Source organism: Nipponia nippon, unplaced genomic scaffold, assembly GCF_047370975.1.
Source record: "Nipponia nippon isolate SJK-2023a ecotype South Korea unplaced genomic scaffold, ASM4737097v1 scaffold_20, whole genome shotgun sequence".
NCBI classification, from domain to species: domain Eukaryota; kingdom Metazoa; phylum Chordata; class Aves; order Pelecaniformes; family Threskiornithidae; genus Nipponia; species Nipponia nippon.
Window position 1 is genome coordinate 5562452 of NW_028262337.1, and position 24356 is coordinate 5586807.

Consider the following 24356-nt stretch of genomic DNA (forward strand, 5'->3'; position numbering starts at 1 on the left):
CACATATATAATCTGGAGGCACCTACCTTGCTCAGGTACCTTACATGCTTCCTAAATACCTGCATTTTTGCTTGCTCATCAGACCTACTTAAATTTCTTATTTCCCACACCTAAGCACCTTGCTTCAGCTGTCAGCTAATGTCCTGGCCATACGCTATCTGTGATTGCTGCTACATACAGGGGGAAGAAACTGAAAAAGATATTAAAGAAATAGAAATGTCATGGGTCAGACTTACCTGTTTTTTCTGACTCAGCTTGCTACATCAGTAGAGATTATAGGATTTGGGAGACAGAGAAGAAAGAAATTACCTGATGGAGAACTGGGAAGTGAGGGAAGGCGGGGAGGGCACAAAAGCACATGGTGAGATCTATCAGAGTTTAAGCCATTTATCAGTTTGTCTGAAGGAGTCCTAGTACAGACTTTGTAGGAGAGTAGTTGGTTAGAGTCTGTGTTCCAGGGATCATCCAACAAAGCCTGGCAGCTGCTTCTGTGGTCCAGCAAGTTGTGTTCACTCCTACTCTTTTGAGACTTGTGTGCAAAATGGTGGGTGCTGGTGCTGGAGGAGAAGCTTGACGTGCTCTGGGAAGCAGTTAGGAAGGAATTGCCTGCAGTGATTGGGGGGAGGCTCTGGGTTCTGACGGGCAGAAGTCCCTGACACTCTGGTTGCTTCTTTTCTGGTATGAGATACTTTGTGTCTGTGCTCCTTCTTTTGAAGTCAGCAGTGGTCACACACTCATCTGGAATGTCTTTGCAGTTTGTGTCCATAATGCAATCAAAAGTGGTGATGATGTCATCTACTTCTGAGGTCTCTTCTCTAAGGTATCGGTCTCTGCTTCTCTCCTTTTGACCGGTTTTCTGATCATCTTTCTTCTTTTTGCAAGAGAAGATGTGGTTCAGCATACTGAATCGTCCTTCTTTCTTTAGGAGTCTGTTGTTCTGGGAGGGAAACTGATGAACTGGCTCAGATCTATTGGAAGTACAAATCAAAATGTGATGTCATTACTGCCAAATAATGAAAAATATACAGCCTGTGTTAGCCCATGAAATAGGGTATATACTGTTCAGATACATTTGCAGGGGTGGTTCAAGGAGGTAGAAAATTAGGACTCCAAATTTGTTATTAACAAAGACTGAAAATGATACCGTGTTACTTTACTCTTTCTTACGGGGTTCATTGCCTTACATTTATCTTAATGTAGGCTCAGTGCAGCTATCAGGAAAAAAAACCACACAAACTCTTCTGGCTTCAGCATCTACCAGCTGCAGAATCATAAGTCTTAATGGTGAGGCAAGATCCAGTAATAACAAGAAGAACATGCTGCGATCTTTAAACTCAAGTGGTCTTTGTATTATGTCATATTTGGAAAATGGTCTTTCTAACAGCACAGTCATTGCTAACACTGTACTAAAGGCACTAGGTCACCATTCCTTCCCTTTCCCTTTTTTCCTTTTCTTTTTCCCTTTCCCCTTCCCTTGCCCATACTAAAGAGGCACAGCACAGTTTCAGAAGATCTATCGATCAAGATAATTGCCTACAGTGGTGTTGCTGTAGTGGTTTTTAGATGAGATTTTGACTAATCAACATTGCAGACCTACTCCAACAGGCAGAGCGCAGGAGGAGGAAGAGAGGTAATGTTACCCATGTCTCAATTTGTAACACAGGAAATAATACTAACTGCTGACTGGAAAGGAGGGGAAAGCACAAAGAAATGTGCTGATAAATGTCTTTGTAAGTGCATACTCATTTACCAAAGTCAAAGAACTGAAATTAATTAAATGACAGCTGCTGAAACATGAGAAATATTAAGAGAGAAGAAGATCACAAGCAATGGTAAAAGAATTATACTTTTTAACAGAAAAAAAACTCAGAAGAGACAATCAAGGTAGAGAACTAAAGAAGGCTAGGAAAACACTCCCAAACCCTTACCCTGACGATGAAAACTTGAAATTTATTTTATTATCTATCTGGTAAAGCTGCTTTTGTATTCAGTCTATCCCTCTGTCTGATTACAGGAACACACAGCTAGTGCATAGAGATTTCTAAAAAGTGGAAGGCAAGTATCTGAGGTCTGAAATTATTCTGTAAGATAAATTTTCTGCACAAAGGTGACTGAGCAAGAGCTATACTTACATCTTCTTGGTTCAGAACCCTCTGCTGATCGGCAGACTAGCACTGTAACCGCAGTGATGAGTCTTCAGTAGATGACTAATTCTAATGTTGCTATTTTAATGGAAAACTTGAACTGATTATTGCATATGAATCGAGGGGACATCACCCAGGGCTCAAACCCTTCAGTAGCATACAAAAAGCAATAAATTTGTTTTCTAGTCAGTGGCACCATGTAAGCAAGATGTGAACTTTTGCTTTACCTGCTCTCCTGAGACAGCAGCTTGATGCATGCCGTGTGCCCACAGTACATTGCATATGTCAGAGGAGTGTTTTCATTGATGTCTCGAGGGCTGCTGTCTATCCCCAGCTCTAGCAGTGTCTGCACACAGTCAGCTTTCCCTGCTGCTGCAGCCCAGTGCAAAGGCGTCCTACAGAAAAGGGGGAGTATCATTAAAATAGATGAATAAATTTACTATCAAAACTATTAATGACATAATGAGGTGTGCTCCTATGCTACTCATCTGGATTCATTACATCCATTTTAAGGAATTGTCCAGCAACTTATCCCACACTGATGTAGCTACCAGTGGTGGTAATAAGACCATAGACTGGCATCTATCTATGTGCATCTATTTAGCTGCAGAGAAAGTAGATATGGGGCTGCAGAATGCCTATATATGCTATGTAATAGCATCTCTTCTGCTGCTGGAGTTGCAGAGTGGGAAGAGTGCCTGAAGTTCTCAGAGCAGAATTTGAAAAAAATCTTTGTAGTGTCCACTGCATAGGGACAAGTTCTTCTCATCTTTACACCAAACACAATTAGCAATGGTTGGCTCAGGGCTCTCTATGAAGGTAATAGGAGAAGAAGGCTCCCCCAGATGAATGAGAAGGACTGGACACATCTACCAGACTGTCATTGCCCCATTGTCAGTTTCTGTGTTCTTTGATGGGCACAGACCGGAGCAGATATAATTGTCTTGAATATGTGTAGGAGAAGCAAACTGATTTTATGCTTGAACGAAGATTTGTATCTTGTCTTTGGAAACTTTTGTCCAGTTTCCAAATTGTAATATTTTGCTCTTGTGAAAAATCTGAAAGCACAGAAAACACCATAAGAAAACTGTGCAAGAATAAAAAATAAAATTTACTTTTCTCTGCCCGTTTCTTTGCAATTCCAGTGATTTCAGATGGGTGCAGTCAGAAACACAATAGAATGGAAACTACTGCATGTTTATAGTGAACAGCTTATCTTTTCCCCTCTTCAAGTATAATACCTTCTATGGAAATATCTGAGAACATGTAATAGGAGGTCGTGTCTTACTGAGCTCTTAAGTGTAGTTAAACTCCTCCCTTCACCCTTCTTTCCACAGAAACACAGCCTTCTCAACTACATTTTACTGATGTTTAGAAACTTCTCCAGAACCCTGTTGTTTTTATTTCTGTTCCATTTTATTGCATTTTTCCATGAAGAATGCTATTATTTTAAGTACCTGAAGGCGTAAGCCAAGAAAACCTTGGCTTTTGCTCCACTGAGCAGGATAAAAAATGCGAAGAGTCAGTTGGTTCTGTTTGCATTAAAAAAATTTATGAGCAAATTTCCAAGGGAGGTAGGTGTGGGGTGAAAAAGAGGAAAGAAGATGACTTTTCTGCACTTATGATATCGGGATTTAATCCTGGAAGGAATCAAATGCCTTGTCAGAATGGAAGGTGAAGGTCCCCTGGTCCTGTAGTAATAACATCTTAAATGCAACAAGGGAACATTGTAATTTCTTAAATACAAATAGCAGCAGGATCCCAACTTCATGTTGTAGGATCCTGTTCTGTTGTTTTGAAAAGAATGTTTGCTTTTGATTCAAAGAAGTTAAGTCAAGTGGTGACAGTCCTTTCACACATAATCTTATCATTTCCTACCAGAAGCATAAAGTTAAATAACATTCCTACTAGTCAATATGGTACATGTGAGCTGGACTGCTTTGCAGTGTTTCTGAGCAAGCATGGTTCTCTGTAAGTGCAGTTCATTAACTAGGCCATGGCCTGTGAAACAGGAAGCACGATTATAGAATAAACAGAGCTAGTCTCAGGTTAATAGAAAGGAAGCAGCAATTTCAGTTTCAGAGTTTCCATGGTTACCTGTCATCCACATCAAGGGCCTGCAGATTGCACTCTGGGACTTTAGCCAGCTCACTGATAATATCACTGTAGCCTGCAGCAGCAGCAATGTGCATACATGTTTTGCCATTCTCGTCATCGTAGTTTATTATTGATGGCCCCTGGTAGTGGTCCAGAATGATAGAACACAGAATCCTGTTGCCACTCTGGGAAGAAGTTCAGAGAAGAAAAGCATTTTACAATGGAGCTCACACCAAACTACATTTTCTCTACTAGAGAAGGCTAACTACAATAATGGTATTTTGTATTCTGTATACCAGGCTCCCCAGGTGTGAAAGCCAAAAGCTTCCAGTCTTCTGCTGGGAAGTGGGTTTGTTTTATGAATTTCCTAGAACATTTTGAACACTGGAAAAATAATAAATAATGTACCACTGCAAATATCTCAAAAGTTACAGAGTGTAAATTACTCAACAGCTTTCTCAGAAATAACTTGGAGTTTTTGCCGTTTTGCTAAGCCAGAGTCCAGAAAGATATGAGCCTATATTTTCTCATAGAAATTTAGGGTTGGAAAGGACCTCAAAAGACCAACCCAATTCTGTAAGCCTGCCCAAGTACACCTAGAAAAGCCATGTCAAATATTTGCTCAAGTGGTTCTCGAAAACTTTCTTAGCTAGTTTGCTCAAGTGCTTCAGTGTCTTAATAGAAAGTTGACATTGTTCTCTAACCTGCAAATGAAACTGAACATTTTATATCCTAACTTGGTGGAAATAGACAAAAAGAATTAATGATTTTTTTATAACAACATAGAAACACAAGGCGGGAAAGGTCTTTCTAGATAATAAAATTCAATGCTGGCAATCACTTGCAGCTATGTTGCATCATCCCTTTCATAAACTTACTGTGTCCATTAAAAACAATTAGTTTTTTTGTGCCTATTACTCCCAAAGGAAGACAGTTCAAGAATTTGTTTGCATTAATAATTAGTATCTCTAATTTCTATTCATACTCATGGCTGATTTATGTCCCTTTGTTTCTGTGCCAGCTTTATTATTTAGATTAAATACTTCTTTCCTCTGACTGGTATTTGTTCTTCAGATGTATTTATAGACAACCATCATATCCCTTCTGAGCTGTTCTCTTGCCGCTCTGATCAATCCAGGTCTCTGAAGTTTTCCTTGTAAAATATGCTTTCTATTTCTCTCATCAACTGACTAACCCTTCTCCTTTTGTGTTTTAGTTGTGTATCCTTGGAGAGGGCTGATTAAAATTGTACCTAGTCATACACAGACATTTTTGCCAGCTCTTTTTACAATGACATTAGGTCTTCCCTATTTGTGTTAGAAATACCTCTTTCGGTATGTCACAGAACAACATTTGCCTTATTTACAGCTGTGTGCCATTAGAAGCTCCTACTCATTTTGGAATAACCCTTTACACCTCGGTACTTCTCTTCCATAGCCATTTCCAAACATAGAGTTTCCAGTTTCTGGAAGGACTTTCTGTTATTAGTACCCAAGTGCATGTTATCCTATTCAATTTTGTCCCATTTGTATTACTTTAGACTTGAAGGTGATCCAGCTTCCCCTATATGATATCCCCATTTTTTTCTGTTAATGTCTTCCAGTTTTTTGTTATTGGCAGATTTCATCAGAAAGCCCCTGTATTTTGTGCCAAGTTACCATGAAAATATTAAGCAAGATTGATTTCAAGCCTTATCCCTGAAAGTAATTTCCTTCCAGCCTCTATTCAACATTAATTATTACTCTTCACTTCTTGATTTCGAGATACAACTTCTTTTGCTTCTCCATACTTTTGCGTATTATTTTGTAAGATGTCTGCTTATTCTAAACATATCTTAAAGATGGATAGTTGTCCATTTTATCTCAAGCCTCTTCTATACACTTTTCTTCTCTGCTCTTGGGATACAGATTCCTGCTGCATTTTGCACCATTGACAACATACATTCCAGGTCCCTGGAACCTGCTTGTCCCAGAGCTTCTCCGTCCAGCTGAGAATTCCCTTAATTTATCAAAATGTTTCCCTCTGAAATCAGGAATTTTGTTTTATATGTACTTTGTTTACTCACCTGTTTAATTTAAAGTCTACTCATAACCATGCCATACAAGCTTGTTTTCTATGACTAGATATTTTATAACATCCTCATTAACCATGTTAAAATTGTTATTAAAGTTGTCTGAATATCTAATGAAAAAAGGGCATTGATCTTCATGTTCAGGAATACGGAGGTCTTATGAATAATTGTTCTTTTTATTCTTCAGTCTCGATGAGAAATGTCAGAGTCCTCCATACTTGCATAATTCTCATTTACATTTTTTGGTCACTAGCATCACAGAAATCTCGAGTCACATTCAGATCCAACTAAATCTAGAACTCTTATATGCTTCTAGTACTACCACAATAAACACCTATTAATGTCATTCTCCAAGTTAGTTTTGATACAAAAAGTTATTAACATGCAGTATCTTACTATTACTGTATTCGTGTTCTAGTGACACTACTATCCCTCTAATTTTTTACTGTTTTGCTAAGTCCAGATTACACATCCTGCACCTACAGTTTCAGTCCCTCAATGTTCTTGCACAACTCTTAACATTTGCATAAGAAATTTCCTGCTGTTCTTACTGGCATTTTATACATTTACAGACTGTTCTGTCTCCCACCAATCTTACATTTTCTAGACTAAACAAACCATTTCAACCTCGCTTCATGGGTCAAGTTTTTCAACCCACTTATCATACTTGGTGCTTGCTTTTGGCCTCTTTCCAGTTTGTCTACAGCTTTCCTCAACCATGGCACCCCCAGCGACATAATTATCCAGCTGAGGCTTCTCTCTTGACATTGAAAATTACATTGCTACTTCCTGTAGCCCACATGTATCACAGTTCTGTTAATATGTCCCAGAATGATGTTTGTTTGGTATCAACAACATAATTTAAACTCCTACTCTCTTTGTAATCTGCTAGCCAAATAGTCTACTACTCTTCATTTTGTGCAAACAGCGTTAATTTTTCACAGTTTCGTAGACAGTGCTATTTCATTAATTTCAGTTCATTCCTACAATTTATCAAAATCATTTTTCATTCCTTTCATCCTGACCCATGAAGTACCTGCTGTCTCTCTAATTTGGTTCTAGCTGTGGGTTATATACATGTTCTGTATTTCATCACCTCATTATGGAACAAATAAAAGCATTCTTATGATAAATCCCTGGTTGGACTGTCTGTGAGATGTCCATCTCCAAAGATTATTTGAACTTTCCTGAATGTGGCTGATAGAGAATATATGATGTGTGATATAAGTCCCTGGGTTGATTTTGATTGCATTACTTGTTATTCTTCCCCACTAGGACATCCTCTCTCTGGACTGAATTCTGGGTCCATTATAGCAGGTTGTGCTTATACAAATTGTGCTATTGATGTCATTCAGTGTGATTAAAATTGCGTGTACTGCTTAAACCAGAAAGGGACAAAGAACGGGACTTTTTATGATCACTCTATTCACCACCTGCTTAACAAGCTTTCTGGGCCATGTGATGAACTTTATCTTGTTGGCACTTCTCCAGTATTTCTGTGTTTTACTACATGGTATTAAACTGATGAATTGACATTCAAACATACTATATCCAGTAGCTTCTTATCTGAGGAAGTAATAATTACTTTGAAGATGGCTATGAAATTGCTGTCATGTTTTAACAGTTCAATCAAATTGTTAATTACATTTGCTAGATAATCAAGGGATATTTCCTAATATTTTGAACCTTCTGCTGAAAGAGATCTCTGGCCAACTGCTCTGTGGCTTTCCAGCTCTCTCTTCTTAGGAATGCCTTCTTATCTTTACATTCATCTTGGCTTTTTTAAGTTGCACACAAAATTCTCCTAAAATGCTTACACTGCCCTTATTCTTAGATTGATAGCTTCGAGCTGAGGTCACCAAAAATGTAGTCTTCCTGTGGTAAATTTACCATGAACCACAGTACTATTGTTAGACCAGGATGTTCAGTGGTAAATTTACCATAGGAAAATTACATGTTTTTGTAACTTTACTGTATGTGTCCCTACATTTCATCTTCTCTTTTTGTATTCAAATTCTTTTCAGCAGTGTTCTCAGAGATTATTAGTTATTTTTGCTATGTGTTTCTATAAAATTCTGCAGGGCTGCCCCTCAGTTTTCTTTACACTTTTGTCCCATCTAACACCTTTATCTGCTTCCACCCATTATTCATTCTCCTCAGTGAAGTTTTCTTTCTTAGATCACTCATCTAAATTAAACTTACATCATGAAGAAGAAGTGTCCTAAAGCTTCGATCCAGGAGCCCTTGCAAGGCAAACTCTCATTGTGCTTTATGAAAGTTTTTGTCTGAGATTTGTGTCATCTCCAGACAGTGGCAAATAAAAAATTCACTAACAGAGTCATCAGCTTGCACTTTCACTTGATTACAACTCTGTTTTCTTTAGGTTGGTTAATAAAAAGCCCAACTTCTGATAGTTGCACACCTCAGTGCTTTCAAATTAAGAAAATAATTCTTCAGGAAGTATCCACCAAATCAAGTACCATGAGGAGAATTCTGCAAGTTTGCATTACTTTTCCAGTTTTGACACTTTTTTCACCTAGGTCTACTCAATTGTTACTCATTGTTACTCTACTTCATTGTTACTACAGCCATTGTTCTTATACTTCAGCTCTTTCTCTGTCCAACTGATAGGTGGAATGATAATTTTACTTGGGAAGTTTACTGTCACTTATGTAATATTCTACCATAACATTGCATTTTATTCTGCCCGGTCTTCAGCTGTACATAGTACAATGTTTTCCTTGCTCACTGCACTGTATAGAGGGTTAATTTTTTCCCCTTGTCAGCATACTCTAGTGAACTAGATATTTCAATGCCAAAGAGAAGAATCATATGAAGGAAGTCTGCTAAGCTGGCTTGTGGCTACCAGTAATGTAGATGTGGGAGGGGGAGAGGGACAAGCTATGGACCGCTTAACTGTTTTCAGGAAACCTTGACAAAGTATTTTTCTTCCAAGTGAATGCCTCTGGAGATAAGGTGGTTAGGTTGTATTAGTTCTCTTATCTTTTCTGTCTGTTTGTATTAGTGCGCAGTTTAAAGCCTTCCTATATCCATAGCCAGCTTTGCTGGATGGAAATTCCCCCCCTTGCAGCTCTTGATGTTGCTTCTTATCATTAGCATTGCAGTTTAGGGCTGTCTGTATTTCCTCTTCTACATTCCCTTCTCTTTCAATTCCACACCTGTGAATCCAAAGCTTTGACTTTCTCTTTGATGTCCTTCTGCTCTGACCCTGCATGGTTCGACATTTTAACCATTATTTCACTCCGTTCTGCAGCAACAAGCAAATACTATTCCCATTGCACTACTCTGGGAGGTAAGTTAGTTTTATAAAAAAGCACCATAAATTACTATAGATTAAATAAAATTTGGATCAGTACTTCTGGCTTCCTTCTGGAAACCATCTTTGTGCATCACTGGGTGCTCTTTGAGTTTTATGTTGCAGAATGCTAGCTGGTCTCCCAACCCTTTTATCTTTCCTCTTATCCTTCACAGACACATTGCATATTTTAATATGAAATTGACTGTAACACCAACAGGGCCATTGGAAAAAAAAAAAAGCAAATATCTTTTTCTCTATTGCTGAAATAAAGAAACTTGAGCCATTTCAAGGATTTGTTGAGCAACCCATAGCAAAGTTTGAACAGATAACTCATATGTGGGCTTTTTTCCTTTTTAATACCAGTTGAGGTTATTACATTGGTAAATACTTCTTTCCTTTCAAAGTAACCTTCTTTTCCTTTTTGATTCTGAAATTCAGTATTTATTGAAAGCAAAAGCCATTCCACAGACTTTCCCACATGGCTCTGTTAGTTGGGGCTTGAAAAGTCTTGATCTTTGACTCAAGGCTTTGCTGGCAGAAGCCCTACGTTCAGTTACAGCTATACTGGCAAAACCAAACTGTTCCTCCAGTACCATTTTTTCCCTTATGGGATTCATTTCTGTGAAGTGCAGTTTTCCTCATGTTCATATTCAGAGCACCATGGCAGTGTATCATGTCATTACCTTCGCTCTAACTCAAGTTTGGAATTTCATCCTAGAATCAGAGCAAGACAAACATAATGTTGCATTAACAGTGAGGATATGTCTGGTTGGAATCAGGTGTTAAGGCTGTATCAGAACAACACATCACTGTCTTGTTGTAGATGCAGTGTCTGCTGTTTTAAACACGGAGAATGCCGAACTCAAGAGCAGAGACATAATGCAGCTCCTTCTAGTCTGCAGGAAACAGTGCAGTGAGAAACATCCATAAAGCTGGCAACTTGGATCGCTGAAGAGTTTTGCACACATGGGAGCTTTCTCTCATTGTTAAGGACTTCCAGCATCCGTGCTCTGTACCCCAGATTAGGGAAAGCTGAGGAATGGAAGCATGTTCACTCTATCATCTCCACTGCTGCCATGCCCTGGCTGCTGGATGGCTGTGTTGGCAGTGAAAAACCAGTGCAAAAATTCAGAGCACCCTGTGGTTTCTCTGCCCTCAGGGGACAGAGACAGCTGGGCCCTGTGCTGAGGAAAGGAACAATCCGTAATACCATCTTCAGCTCTCCTCTTGCCAGGGAAACTTTGCCAGAAGTTGCCTGGATGCAGCCCAGGCACTTCACAGGGTGTGTTTCTGATGGCAAACCAATATAAATTAACAACAACTCTACTGACGCCGCTGTACTTACACTGGTGAGACTCAGCCAGCTCAGAGAGAAGCTCATTTGTCTTCTCCTAACCCTAGTGCTTCAGCCTCAGACACCCACTGAGACAGTGTCTCTTGCAGACTCAGAGCGACCTAGCTTGGCTTGCCTTTGTGGTACTCTTGGAAAGAGAACGTGTTGTTGTACAGGATACTTTGTCCTGTGGTCCTCAGAGCACTGCTGCCTCTGGTACAACTAGGGGACATGGTGTTTTTAAAATATTTATCCTCACAGCAGTCTTAGTGGGTGTTGGAAAAAGCTACCAAATGACAAAGGCAGTCATGAAGGCATACCTCTATGGCTATCATATGTCCCTGCCTCTCTTATCCTCTCTTTGCTCAAACAAAAAACTGCATGAAATACTGGCCAAGTCTCTCTGAGAATTTATTTTCACTTGGAGTTTTCTACAATAAGTGTGTATGATTTACTGTGTAAATGACTATGGCTATGACTAAAATTACTTGGCAGCTTTCCCCTGCTAGTACATTGTTGTGAGGCCTGCTTTCTCTGGATGAACTGGTTATGTGCTTTGGAAAACGAGGTCATCTTCTATTCTGCAGTAGAATAAGGATTTCTTCCTTACTACTATCAGAGAAATGGAAACGTTTGTCTTCCAGTGCCTTTTTGTCAGGCATAGGAGATCAGAACATTTATAGATATGCAAAAATTGTGGTGCATGTACATTACTCATGTTCTGGCATCCACTTGCGGAGCTACACATAGACTGTGTGCTGGGAAGAGGTCTGGCAATTATTCTGTACTCACCTACAGGTTTTGCCCAAGACAAATTCCTACTAAGCTCAGTGGGAGTTCTGCAATTGATTTCCTTGGAAATTTGATTGGCGTGAATAATTACATTGTCAACAGCATGTTCGTACTTGAAGAACTTACTGTTTAACAGTCAATTATTTCAGGTGAAGGTGTTTTTTCTGACGATCTGGTTGCACTGATGAGTTTGTATATCAGTACTGCTGTACAAGTCACAAAAGGGGCTTTGGCTTATGAACTGACATAAATGAAAGTGGAGAAATAGGTTACAGCTATATAAAAAACTAAGTAGCAGTAGGGAACATCCATGAGCATTGGAACTTGGTTGTCTGTACTGTAAAATTTTTAAAATCCTCCCTGGCATGGTTTTGGCTTGGGCCAATTAACACTTTCCCCACTGGTTCCTGGACATACTTCAGGAGCTAGTGTGGGCCACAGACCATTCCCAATAAGTGGTCTGCATATGACCATCCTGTTTTAGAGAATTAAGAGAGTTTAGCAGTAAGGACACAGGCTGTCCTGGGATAGTTGGCCTTGGTGCCAGAGCCAAGACTCAAGCACATTTAATTTGCTATTGCAGACATTGTCATGAATGTTTAGGGCACTTTTTCGAAAAGGCTTCTGATGGTATTGGAGCAAGTTTATTTCTTACTCAAAACTATTTGCAAACTCTTTTCTTCCTTGTTTTGCAACTTGACAGCTCACTCTGTAGAGCTCTGCTGCTATGCAACATTCCAGCCTCCATGAGCAACAGCTGTACCTTTGCTGGAATGACAATATTTACACAAGAAAGGGAGTTCTTAAGGGTATGCTTAAAAAATGCAAATTGAATCTGTTTTTTATTTGTTTGCCAGCAGTCCAAATTGTCTTTAAAGCTTAGTGACATAAAAAAAGAAATCACTCCTCTCCCTTTCTAGCTATCTCTAGAAAACTGCATGAAACAAGGAGAAAATGAGTACAATTTTGCAGTGGAAGAAATCTGCCTGAAACCAACCAGACTGTCAACGTGCCTAGCAAATGCACCTTTTCTGGCCTAATGCAACAACAAACGTCTGCCATAGAGAAACACCCATTAAGTTTTAAGAAGTCTTTGGAAGTCTCTCTGAATTCTTCCACCATGGGCAGCCCATAGAAAAAAAATGGGGTGCTGGGCAGAGAGAAGTAGCGCAGTGATCCCTTGGGAGAGACCCTGGCCCTGAGCCACCACTGCCTTCCCTGGCCCCTTCCTCTGCCCTGGCTGGGTGACCAGCTGTGTCCTCGAGATGCCCTGCAGCAACAGAGATTCATTCGTAGAGATCCTGAAATTTAAGCGTGCTCTCACCTTCCAAGTAATTACAGAGAGGCTGCCATACTTGCTCAGCCAAACACAGATGAATAATTGCCTATGCTTTACTTTTACAATGTGTTTAAGACATACAGGTATTTCGTTCTGCTCTCAGGAAACAGGGGAATGAAATAATAAAACTTTGCACTCCAAATAATCCTAAGCGCAGGTCCACATGGCAGAATATTATTTTTAATGGCTTCTTTTTAGTTGCCTTCTTTTTATCCCTAGAGGTTTGCATTTCTTCACTTTAGAAAAAATCTTTGTTTGATTGTTTGCTTATTCTTTAAATGAAAGCTGATATTTTTACATAATTGTATGACTTTGGGAGCCAGAGTTTTAAGAAAGAGACAAAGAAACTTCTGGTAAAAATCATGGCAACTGCAAGGCAATGCAGGAAGACTCCAAATCTTCCCAGGCTATTTCCAAGGTGCTACTAATACTATTATGATACAGTAAAATGTAGTACGATAGTGTATACTGTATAGTATATACTATATTTTATTAGGATTTCAATGAGACCATTATCTAGAACTGTTAGAACAGGTTTACACTTTGTTCCAGTATCAGTTAACAGGTTTTGTTACAAAGCTGTATTTCCTTTTCATTACAGCAATTATTGCTGGCTGCAATGAAAGGAGAGAAATACCTCCTGAGACACTTCTAATATAGCCCTGTCTGCACCAGCTTTTAAAAACATTGCATGTGTAAAGAATGTGACATAAGAGATTCTCATTTCAAACCAGAATGATCTGTGTTTCTGACACCGATGTAACACATTTGCACTGAAGGCATGAACTCGAGCAGCGGGAGGCTTGAGCTTTTCAGTAGAGCAGACCTTGTTGTGGGCAAGATCTGTCTAGTTACGTGGCTAGGACTCCACAGCCACCGTTTGTCTGATGGCAGACCAAGTGCCAAACGTGTGGTCTTTGATCAGCCAGCATGAAACAATTATTTCTTATGAAACATGCCTGAGAATTTGGTTTTGAATGGCGGGCAATGGTTTTTATGTGGTCCCGCTCTGTGTTTCAGCCCAGTGTGCGCAAGCTGCCTCTGTCCTGCAACTTCTGAAACAAGTTTCTATGCAGTGCCTGGTCTTCCCCTTGCTGCATTTTTAAAAATGAAATTAAACACAGGGCCCTATTCAGCCAAAAACAACCCCTGCAGGTGGTACTGCCTGAGCTCTGTGAGTCTCTTGTGCTCTGAAGATATTAATACAACTCTTAAAGGAAAAATATCCCCTTTCCAGCAGCCACGGAGGAAGCTATTAGACATAATGATAATCTCACCCAGCAGAGGTCATGTTCTGGTCCCTATCATAGCAGAGAAAGTCATGCCTGTCCACAGCATCTATTTCTCCCGGGCCTAATAGGGCAGCAAAGAGCACTGGCTGAAAGTATTTTTTTCTTGGCCAAGCCTGAGTAAGAGAAATACTAACAAATCTATTCCATGCTCTGGTATTTCAACTGCCCCTTCTGGACCTACAATACGGAGAAGTATGTGGATGGAAGAAGCAATTTGTAAGGCTTCATAGCAGGAATCTCTCAAGAAGACAAAAAAGGGGGTGATGCTGCACATGTTTCCTCTGATTTCTAGGAGCAGAGTAAAGGGAGAAAGAAGAGGGATTTGTAATTTGCCTCCACGTGAGGCCAAGTGGGTTTTGTGCAGTTTTAATTTCCCGCTTTCTCAAGAGTTATTCTGCATGTTTGTGAGAGAAAGGTGGAGGTGGGAGTTAATGGTGGAATTAAATAATAAAATTTACAAAATACAGAATCAGGGAAAGAGTAAGGTATGAGGGGAACTCTGAGGGTCCTGATATGAAAGGGATTCCCTTTTGTCTTTCTGTTTGAGAGACAGCTTGTTCCCAGAGCTATCATCCAGACCACTGCCTAGCCTGAAGGAGCTTGCATGAGTTTCAGACATTTCCCGCTGGAAGCAGCCTGCATTGGAGTAAGCCTAGTAAAAATGCACAACAGGTTTTAGAGTAGATACCTTTAGCCTCCTAAGGCAAAATAACAAGGGATGTAGCACAATTTCAGACTGATTAGGATTAAAGACGAACAAAACTAGTACTGAAATAATAACCGTTGCAGAGGCCAAAATATACCTCTACTTCAGAAAAACTAAAGTTCAGCCTATTGTACGTGAACCATCTGTGGGAAGCTGTGGTTGAAGGAAACAGATTATTCGTTCTAGATGTCCTTACTCATTTACAAATATAGTATGTGGCAGTTCAGAGCTTTTAAATTTCTTTGTTGACACATTTTTTAAGATGAGTGAACTTAGACCAAAAGGTAAGGATGCAAATATTTAGTCATTGTAGGAAAATGTTACTGGATTTTCGTGCAAGTTCTATTTCTGCTTATCTGGTGTGCAGGTGTTTTGAACATTGATACCGGAACTTGCTATGGCAAGTGAGCAAGTAAAAACGTATTTATATAATTTCACCTAGGAAGTTTTCTGCAGTGAAGTTTAGGCATAACTTAGTAAATTACGCTATATTTTAGACCACTTACTACCAGTTGCATAATATGGTGTTTAATGCCACATTAAACCTGTGTGGTTTTTTTCTCTAATGATGGCCTGAGTAATTTTTAGCAATTTGACAGGTTTTTTGCATAGGAGATAGGAACATACAGCTCAACAGGAAATGTGTTTGGCTCCTTGTCTTCCTTAATCTCCAGAGAAGTAGGGCCTCAACCCTTCAGCTAATTATTCCACAACTATAGCTGTTTAAATATATTTTAACTTGTGTTTACATTATTTTATTCCCAAAGGCCTTTGGCAAGACTATTTAAGCTGCTGATTTCTGCAACCCTGATTTAGTGAAAAAATTTAAGCATGAGTTCAACGTGAAGCATACGCATATTCCCAGTGAAATAAATGATAACTTTGTTTAGGGCAACAGTGCTGAGCCTGTATTAAGTATGCCTTTGTCTCCAAAGAAGATGTTAGATCCTTGATTTGTGCCCACGGGCAAAATGTTGGGGCTGTTAGTGGACATTCCTAGCATTCATTTTCCTCATTTCACAGCCGAAATAATTGCTTTTGGAGTATTTAGGACACCACAACAGCCAGCTCAGCTCAAGCAACTGCCTGGTGAAACTGCGGCCGTGGCTCACCTGTACTGCCCAGTGCAGAGCTGTTTTGAAGTCTTTGTCCACGAGAGTCGGGTCTGCTCCCTTGTGCAGCAGAGTCTGGGTGTGCTGGGGCCTGTTGTGGAAAGCAGCCCAGTGCAGTGAAGTCATTCCCTGAAAGTCACAAACCCGGAGAGCAAATAATCGTCACTCACAGGAGCACCCTTCAAGTCTCTGTAGGTAAGCTAGACAGTTCTGAAACCATTCGGGACCAACAGACTCTTCCCTCTCCCTCTTGATTTGGAATAATTAGTAACAGCTTCTGAATTAGTGGAGTCATAAGGGGGAATCAAGCAATTAGCTTTTTGGAGTTATTACAGAAAATGGATACAAATACGAATGCTTCTTTCGTACGTGACTATAGCCTTTTATAAATAATGCATGGTCAGGACCACGATGGCTGGGGGATGGTTCCTCACTGCTCAGTTTGGATCCTGTGAGAAAAGCCTGTTTTAGACTGGTGCTTTGACATGACACAGTGTGATATTTATTTTAAGTCTTATCTTTGATCCAAAATAAATATTATAAGCAAGTATTCTAGCTGGCTCTAGTCAGCAAGCAAAGGAACTGGCCCAGTGATGTCAACAGAAAAGTCACAATCTAAACATCTCATATTTACTGTTTAGGGAGAAAACAAAGCAAATGGTAAGCTATTGACCTGCATTTTCATTCCATCTTAGCTGTGTTCAGTCAGTTTTGGTAGATCAGAGAATTCATGGCCTGTATTTGCAACTTCATCAGCATTGTTACACACACCTATATTTTACGCTACATCCATAATATTAAAGATTTTCTGTATAAAGTTACTCATTCAATGTGTTTCTTAAAAATTGCTAGTGTTGTTTAGATGTGGTAACATTTTAGTTTGGGCAGGTATTGTTAACTCTCTCTTATGAAAATGCATTTCAAGGGTCTTGCCTGATTTCCAAAATGGTAAAAAGCAAAAAATGTAGAATGGAAAAGAAATTAGAACTTGACATAGAACCTCATAAAGCCAATTGGCAACAACTCAACTAAAGTATGAGCTATAAAACATTGATGCAGACAGCTTATCAGTGCATTAATAGTGGAAGTTGTTGGCAGTGATTTTCTAACTAAAAGGCTGAATGCCCTAACATTAATTTCTCTCACTCATCAGGTATCTTACGAGGATTTTCAAGTTCCCAGATGGCTTAAGTATAGGTGATGACAAAATAGAGCAGTTGAACAAGAGCAGTTTTGTTTTTAGTTAGGGCTTGCAAAGCTTAATCATGGGGGTTTTGGTTTTGTAAAACCAAAAATGAGGGTAAAATCCTGCCCTAACTGAAATGAATGGGAGCTCTGCCATTGACGTCAGTGGACCAAGGTTTTGACACAAGGGACTTAGTACTGTTGATGGACACTCAGTATTTGTGAGTGCTGTGAAGTGGGGCTTCAGGGATTTCCAGCTGGGAAATGAGTCCTCAGCCCTAGTACTGGAGAGCACAAAAAATCACTGAAAGAGGAGAAGCTACAGAGTACCAGGCCAGCTTTCTGTCATGCACTCTCAGTCTGTTGATATAGACAAAAAATCCTTGAAAAATCAACTTTCTCTCTGTTTCTACTGTGGTAACCAGCAGAATGAGCTGTAACATAACAGCGTGAGAACTGTGGGTAGGGATCAAAGATCTCTCTAGTACAATATCCAGCTCAGAGAGGTCAGTAGCAGATGCTCAGGGAGAAAATATAAGAAACAAGGCCTGATGATATACAGTCACCTAATATTTGGTAATCAGACTAAAGACTTCCTATGACATCCAGACCTCCACACAGTAACGATGCATTTTCTGAAAAAGTAATTATTTTCATTTTCTTTAAAACTGCTGCCTGATAATTTCTTTAGGTGTCGCCATCCTTTTAGATGTAAAAAACAGTTAATAATAATTCTCTTTTCGTCTTCTCCATGCAATTTGTGATGCCATGGACTTGTATTATATCATCCCTCTTACACAGTTGCCAAGCTGAAAGTCCTATTGTAGTTAGTTTGTTTAGTTGTTATCCTGCCCATTAAAGGAATCTACTCTATAAGTATCACCATCTTTCTAGTCCTTTTCTGTTCCTTTTCTTGTATATCCTTTTTCAGATTACTCTTGCAGCCGACATTCAAGATTTGGGTGTACCAAGGATTCAGACAAAGCATAATGCTGCTTCCTGTTTTGTTCTCTATTTCTTTTCTAAAAATTTGTACATTCTACGTGTCCTTTCGGAGCACCCAACTGAGCAAAGAGCATTGAGCTGGTTGTAGCGGCAGCTCACACGTGTGGGCCTGCTACAGCAGGCAATGGCTGTCTAGCCCGCACCCATCTGATTTGTGCATGGTGATACCACCCGTGAGTGGCATCTGTAGATAGACTACTGTTAGTGAGAGGAAGCACGAGAGCGGTATCAGAACTATCAAAGCTGAAGATCCAGCAGAATCTTATATTAAACGTGAGACAGCCAAACAACTGCTCATTTATAAAAAATAAGGAGCAATAGGGGACATAAAAGGAGAAAAAATGAGAAATGGGTGTGGGAAATATAGTGTGACACTTGTTTTGCCCAGATTCGAGGCTTTTTTAGGGAATGTTTCTTCACATCTCACAGGCTTCATAAGTAAACCCACAGAAAGCCACAGTTGTGGAAACTATGAAACCTCCAGATGTATTTCTTACTGTTTACGTGTTCATGCATTCATTGGTGTGTTTTTCTCAAGTGTAAGATGGGAAAACTGAAGTGTTTTACTTATGCCAAGAGAACAGCTCTATTAGCTGCAATTATTTGTGAGGATCCACATTTTTCAGAAAACATTCAGGGCTTAGTACTGACACTTGAACAAATATCTTCTCAGTGCCAAATGACAGCGAGCTGGACTAAAAGTTCCAAATTGCATGTAGCAATGCATTACAGCAAAACATTACGTCTTGAAATGATGATCCACGGTTCCATGCAATTCATTAGCAACATAATTCTACACCAAGACAAAGCATACAACTGGTTTAGGTTGTTGTGAGCAGGGTCTGCAAACCATTCAGTGGGTAAAGAAGGTTCACAGGAAGAGGGAAAATTAGCAGCCCTGCGGCGGTTCTGGCACCCTGGAGAAGAGAGACGTCCTTGAGCAATTGTTAGAGTGAAGAGAAACAAATGAAAAGACATCCAGAGTTTCTCATGTGTCTTGACTTCTCTGTTTGGAGGAGAACACATTTGAGAAATTAACACTCTCCTGTGTACACTATATATATACTTATATATGCAGGGCACAATTCTTTAAGGATCAGAGGACAGCATAAATTTTTGTAGCTCCATGGCTGTTCTGTGTAATACCAGCTTTCCGGTATTTTTCCTGAAAACAGTACTTTAATTACGGGATGATTGGTAAAGGTGAAGATTTAGTGCAATGTCTAACTTCAGAAGAATCAAAAGCAATTAATGTCTTGGCAAGTGAGTTAAGAGACTGATTCAGGGTACCTCATAGTTGGCAGTATATTAGCCTAAAGGTGCATCACGTATAGTAGGAAAAATGAGATAATGCTTTGCAGAGTTCAGCAGAAGCATTATAGAAATTTTTAACCAGTGCATAGTCTCATCATAAAATTGATAGTACAGTGGACTCTTTCTGAACAGCATGACCTGTATGCCCCTAGAGCCTGGGACTGTGACTTGTAGCACAAGCTCACTTACCTCATTGTCCTGATGATTAATTTCACTAAGATTTGACTGCTGCAGAAGCACGTTCAGAAGCCTGCGGAAGCAATGACATAATCAGTGTGCTGTACTCCTGACTAAACCTGAAAAATTGACATTTTTTGAGAAACAAAACATGCAATTTCAAGAAAAATCAGTATTAGTGATGGGCACAGGTCAGAATCTTAGGTCTGAGCTTTGTCATACTAGAAAAGCAAATAGGACTTCATGGCTTCCTGTAACAACAGAAGTTTAGTGCTGGGAATTAAAACCAGATCCACTAGGAACAATTCCTGTGCTGATTGCCAGGCTAGAATCAGCGTGTGTAATACTATACGTTTGCAGTTTTTGGTAGCTTAGCAATTCACTGTCATCCTATTTTATAAAGTTTTAAACAAACAGAAATGCTAATGACCAGTTTCTAAAAGTATTTTTCACTCTCCTTAACTCTGGGAGTAATGTGATGTTGTGTATGTGTTTGTGTGTGTGTGTATGCATGCATACTACATATTTACACCCATACAAACCAATAGTATTTTACAAGGCCTTACAGTGTGTTTGCTGGGTTACGGCCATTGTTATGGTATAAACCAGAGCAATGCATTGGTTCACATTTTATAGAATGTCAGACTACAAACACTCCCCTCTGGTGGAAGGAATAGTTACTATAAAATGGTTACAGAAAATATTATTCAAGTGCAATAATATTTTTAACACTGCATGGATTTTGCTTTTCTTTTCCTTTTGGTATCCTCTGAAGATGTTCTTAAATCACCACAGGTTTGGCAAAGATGGTTGTGTATAGTGTATAGTAGGATGCTAAATGTTTGGATCACGTACATGAGTGGACCATGGAAATGGACCATCCTGACACAGGCTGTAACAAAGCCAAATAGCATAGATCCTGACGTGTACAGTTCTTATGATTCTAACAAAAGGAAAGATATATCCTTAGTGGATCCCTAGATAAGATCATAATGCAAATCTGTGGCTCATCTGAAGGTGTGAATTTGCTAGAAAACTTCAAAACATGGACATTTAAAAGACATGCTGTTTTGCAAGGAAATTAAAACATGATGAAGTGTCAAGGAGGGAACTCAGATATTGCACAGATAAATGTATACAACCATGCATACATTCTCATGCATAGGAGACTGAATGAAAATCTTTTGCTGCTTTTCATCAGGACAATCTTCAAAAACTTCCAATATGTTTTCTGGATTGAACTGTGCTCAGGTGTGTGGATCAGATCAAGTTGAGAATGTTGACGACAAATTTGTTCTCCCTGCCCCCTCCAGTAATAAACATTTGAATAATGTAAATTATTCAAAAGAAAGACATTTACAGTTGCTTAGGGATGATTCGGGCAATTCTGCACGTGAAAAAGTTTACCCGTTAGTAATACCATCTTCAGGTGCCAGACAGAAGTCCAAATTTAATTTTCTTCTAACTAGAATATCCCTAAATGGTGAAGACTGGGCAGATCCCAGTGGATCTGGATACAAATACTTGTAGAAGAGGGGTGTTACACCTCCTTTTCTGAATCACACAACCAATGGCATAATGGAGTCATACTATACGAACTCTGAAAAGAATGACATTTTAGGATTGCTGTGATTAGTTTGGTAAAAATTGGTAAAAAGGAAGAGACATTTTGTGGTCATTTGGCACAAGGACTCAGAATCTCAGAAATTCAGTATCTGAAAACAGGTCTGGGTAAAAATGGACTAATGAGCAGAAAGAAAGTGTGATAACCATAATATGCTGTAAAACCCATTTATCACAGTTTTATAATCTGATACATGATTCTGTAGTTTAACCCCAGATATAATAAATGAAACCAGTGCATGTGAAGGAAATCTCATTCTTTGAGTGTAAAACCTCTATCAACAACAAACTTTGTCTCACTTACATCCTTAGACCATTATGCCAACATAACTGCTACCACTCAAATATGTAGATATTCAGCCACGCAGCTGAGATTTCTCCAATATCTACTCTAAAAGGCATAGATCAGGAATTCCATGGATTCTTTTTAGAGCTTTCCTCTTACGCTCTGTGGAACACACTGAAGCACATAAATCAATTATCAAATCAATACATAAATTGGCTGATCACTGTCTCTGTCTTTCCGTGTGGTCCATGTGCTGCCTCCAGCACATGGGGTTGTAGTAGTGGGCTGCCAGCTTTCAAACTTGGCTGAAAAAGCATTTCATAGCTGGCCACTGCATATACCCTTTTGGCAACAACATGGGATTTGAGAGAGTGACAGTGACCGTGATGGAAAAGCTTCTCCCTCAGTGCTCCAAGCATGTCTTCTGGACATGGGGCAAACCCAGTGACAAGGCAGAGGAACAGGAATTGAGCAGCTGGTAAACTCCTGTGCGGAGCAAAGGTCTGCCCGTATCCATGGAGAATGTGAAAAACATTCAGGGAACCCTGTGTGCTGCTGGTAAAGTAGATTACTGTTCCCTTTCAAGTGGCAGCATGTGCAGTGTTGTACAAACATTGTCTTTTTTCTTTGGAGGCTTTGTTTAATGACAGTGACCCGTACTTTTGCAGAAACCTCAAACTATTCTCTCCAAGTGATGCATGAAAAGCAATGATAACGTGGAAAATGAATAAAGCTGTTAAAAAAGGCTGGAGAGCAAGATCAGCAGAAATGCACAGAGGTCTGGGCTAGTCTGATATGGCAACAGCAGCAAAACCGTAGACTCAGTGATTAAGTCACATGAACATTTTGCATTTACTGAATGTTTTACCTGTCTCTACTGTCTTCCTGTCCCTCCAGACATGATGAACTTAGGGGAGTTTTTTGAGTGAATTTATTCAAATGTACAAGTCGGAATTTGTTAAACATTCCTATTATCACAGGCTGGAATGAGACAAAGAGGATCTTTCTTAAAACTTCTTGTGAAGACACTCTGTAGCTGTTACTCCATCTTCAGTAAAAGTAGTTAAAAATGAGCCAGTCCACCAAACCTCAGCTTCCCCTTTACACTGGGGGCTCTGAAAGAGGTTGTCATGTGGAAAACTTTTCTCACATTTGCCATGCTACTTGGAGGAGAAGTCCAGAGAAGGAGCTGCTTGTAATATTTCTTGTGGGGAGGTGGCAGGTCAGGGGAAGCCCAGAGTTTCAACCTTTATTATAATCTTTTTTTTCCCTCCTGCCGTTGTGATCTTAAACCAGCCTTCTCACCTTACTTGTCCATATATCTCTGTTACACAAGTGTTGTACAATGCTTTTCCCCCTTCTCTACCCCCTTTATGATAACCACTAAACAAAGGAGCAAGTCACAAGAGTAACTGTCACAGCTAACCTTTCTGACACGGGCTCCCCTTTGCGCTGGGTAGCTTGTGTTAGTGACCACCTGCTGAGATTCAACCAGCAAATGCTGTTGGAGCCTGGGACATACCTCACGTCAGGCTCTGCAGTAGCAGCGTGCAGTGGCAACCTCCCATTTTTGTCAGGTATGTTCTGCTTAGCACCATTTCTGAGCAGGCTGACACAGCCTTCCAGCCAGCCCTGAAAAAGAAATTGAGAGTATGTCAAACAGGAAAGTGAAATACATCAGGCCAGATCTTTGCTTGGTGGTTCTGGCATCCATGTGTGACTGTAGCTGTTTCTGCCAGCAGAGGAACTGATGTTTATTTTCCCCAATAAAGGTCTCTCAGCACTGAGAGCAGTTCCCTTTTGGAGTTCAAGTCTCAGACTAGCTCAATCATTCATTTCTGTGATAAGGTGTTTTCTTTACACTGCATTTCAGTTTTTCTGCAGCTGTGGCAAGTACTGACTGAGTAAACAGTGATTAAAAACCTGCTAATTCCTTTATCACTAGCAAATGCTACACGTATTCCTGCATGTAGATGTAATTATGCTAGGTTAAATCAATACCATGAGCACTTAATCTCATTTCCTTTATGAGACTTTAGCAGGGATGGCAAATCAATAGTAAAAATCTTTAGAGTGTGGTCTTATAAACATTGTTACAGAAGTTCGAAGTAGTGACAATGTTAGACTGAAAACAGCACCAAAACAGATGGGATGAATAGCCTCTTCGACTAAAACCTTCCATTGATCACCTCAACAAAAAAGCAAGTAAAAAATCTGGTTGTGACTGCATAAATCTTTCAGCGTATACTTAAGTCCCAGGGCAATCAAGCATGCGTTTGTTTTGTTCAAACCTCCACAGGCAATCGATAAAGACTCTTCCCTCCCGTATGAGCTACATCAGATCGGCGTTACCAGCATTTACAGGGAAAAGGTGCGGAATGATGGAATCAAATGATCCCTGTTGCAGCTCCTGGTGGAAGTACAAGACCACCGAATTCTGCATGTGATTGTGACTGTGGAGCTCTGCTGAATTCAGTTCTTTGGACAGACATCACAGCCAAATCCTCTCTAGACCTCTGATTATATCCATCACAGAAACAGAAATGGAAACTTCGAAGCCT

At 39.7% G+C, this 24356-nt stretch overlaps 1 protein-coding gene across 2 annotated transcripts in view; it reads right to left on the reverse strand.

The window, feature by feature from the left end:
- The window catches only part of ANKRD55 (ankyrin repeat domain 55), a 47626-nt gene that overhangs the window by 13231 nt on the left and 10039 nt on the right, over positions 1–24356 (reverse strand). Inside the window, exons 4-10 of one of the 2 annotated variants that reach the window (XM_009466266.2) lie at positions 23318–23427; positions 19899–19959; positions 16206–16334; positions 4242–4426; positions 2372–2539; positions 1594–1596; positions 310–968 (exon numbers count right to left, since the gene is read on the reverse strand). In XM_009466266.2, the coding sequence (XP_009464541.1) occupies positions 310–968; positions 1594–1596; positions 2372–2539; positions 4242–4426; positions 16206–16334; positions 19899–19959; positions 23318–23427 (1315 nt within the window). The remainder of the gene's footprint in view (positions 1–309; positions 969–1593; positions 1597–2371; positions 2540–4241; positions 4427–16205; positions 16335–19898; positions 19960–23317; positions 23428–24356) is intronic. The other variant, XM_087759830.1, reaches the window with a different exon arrangement.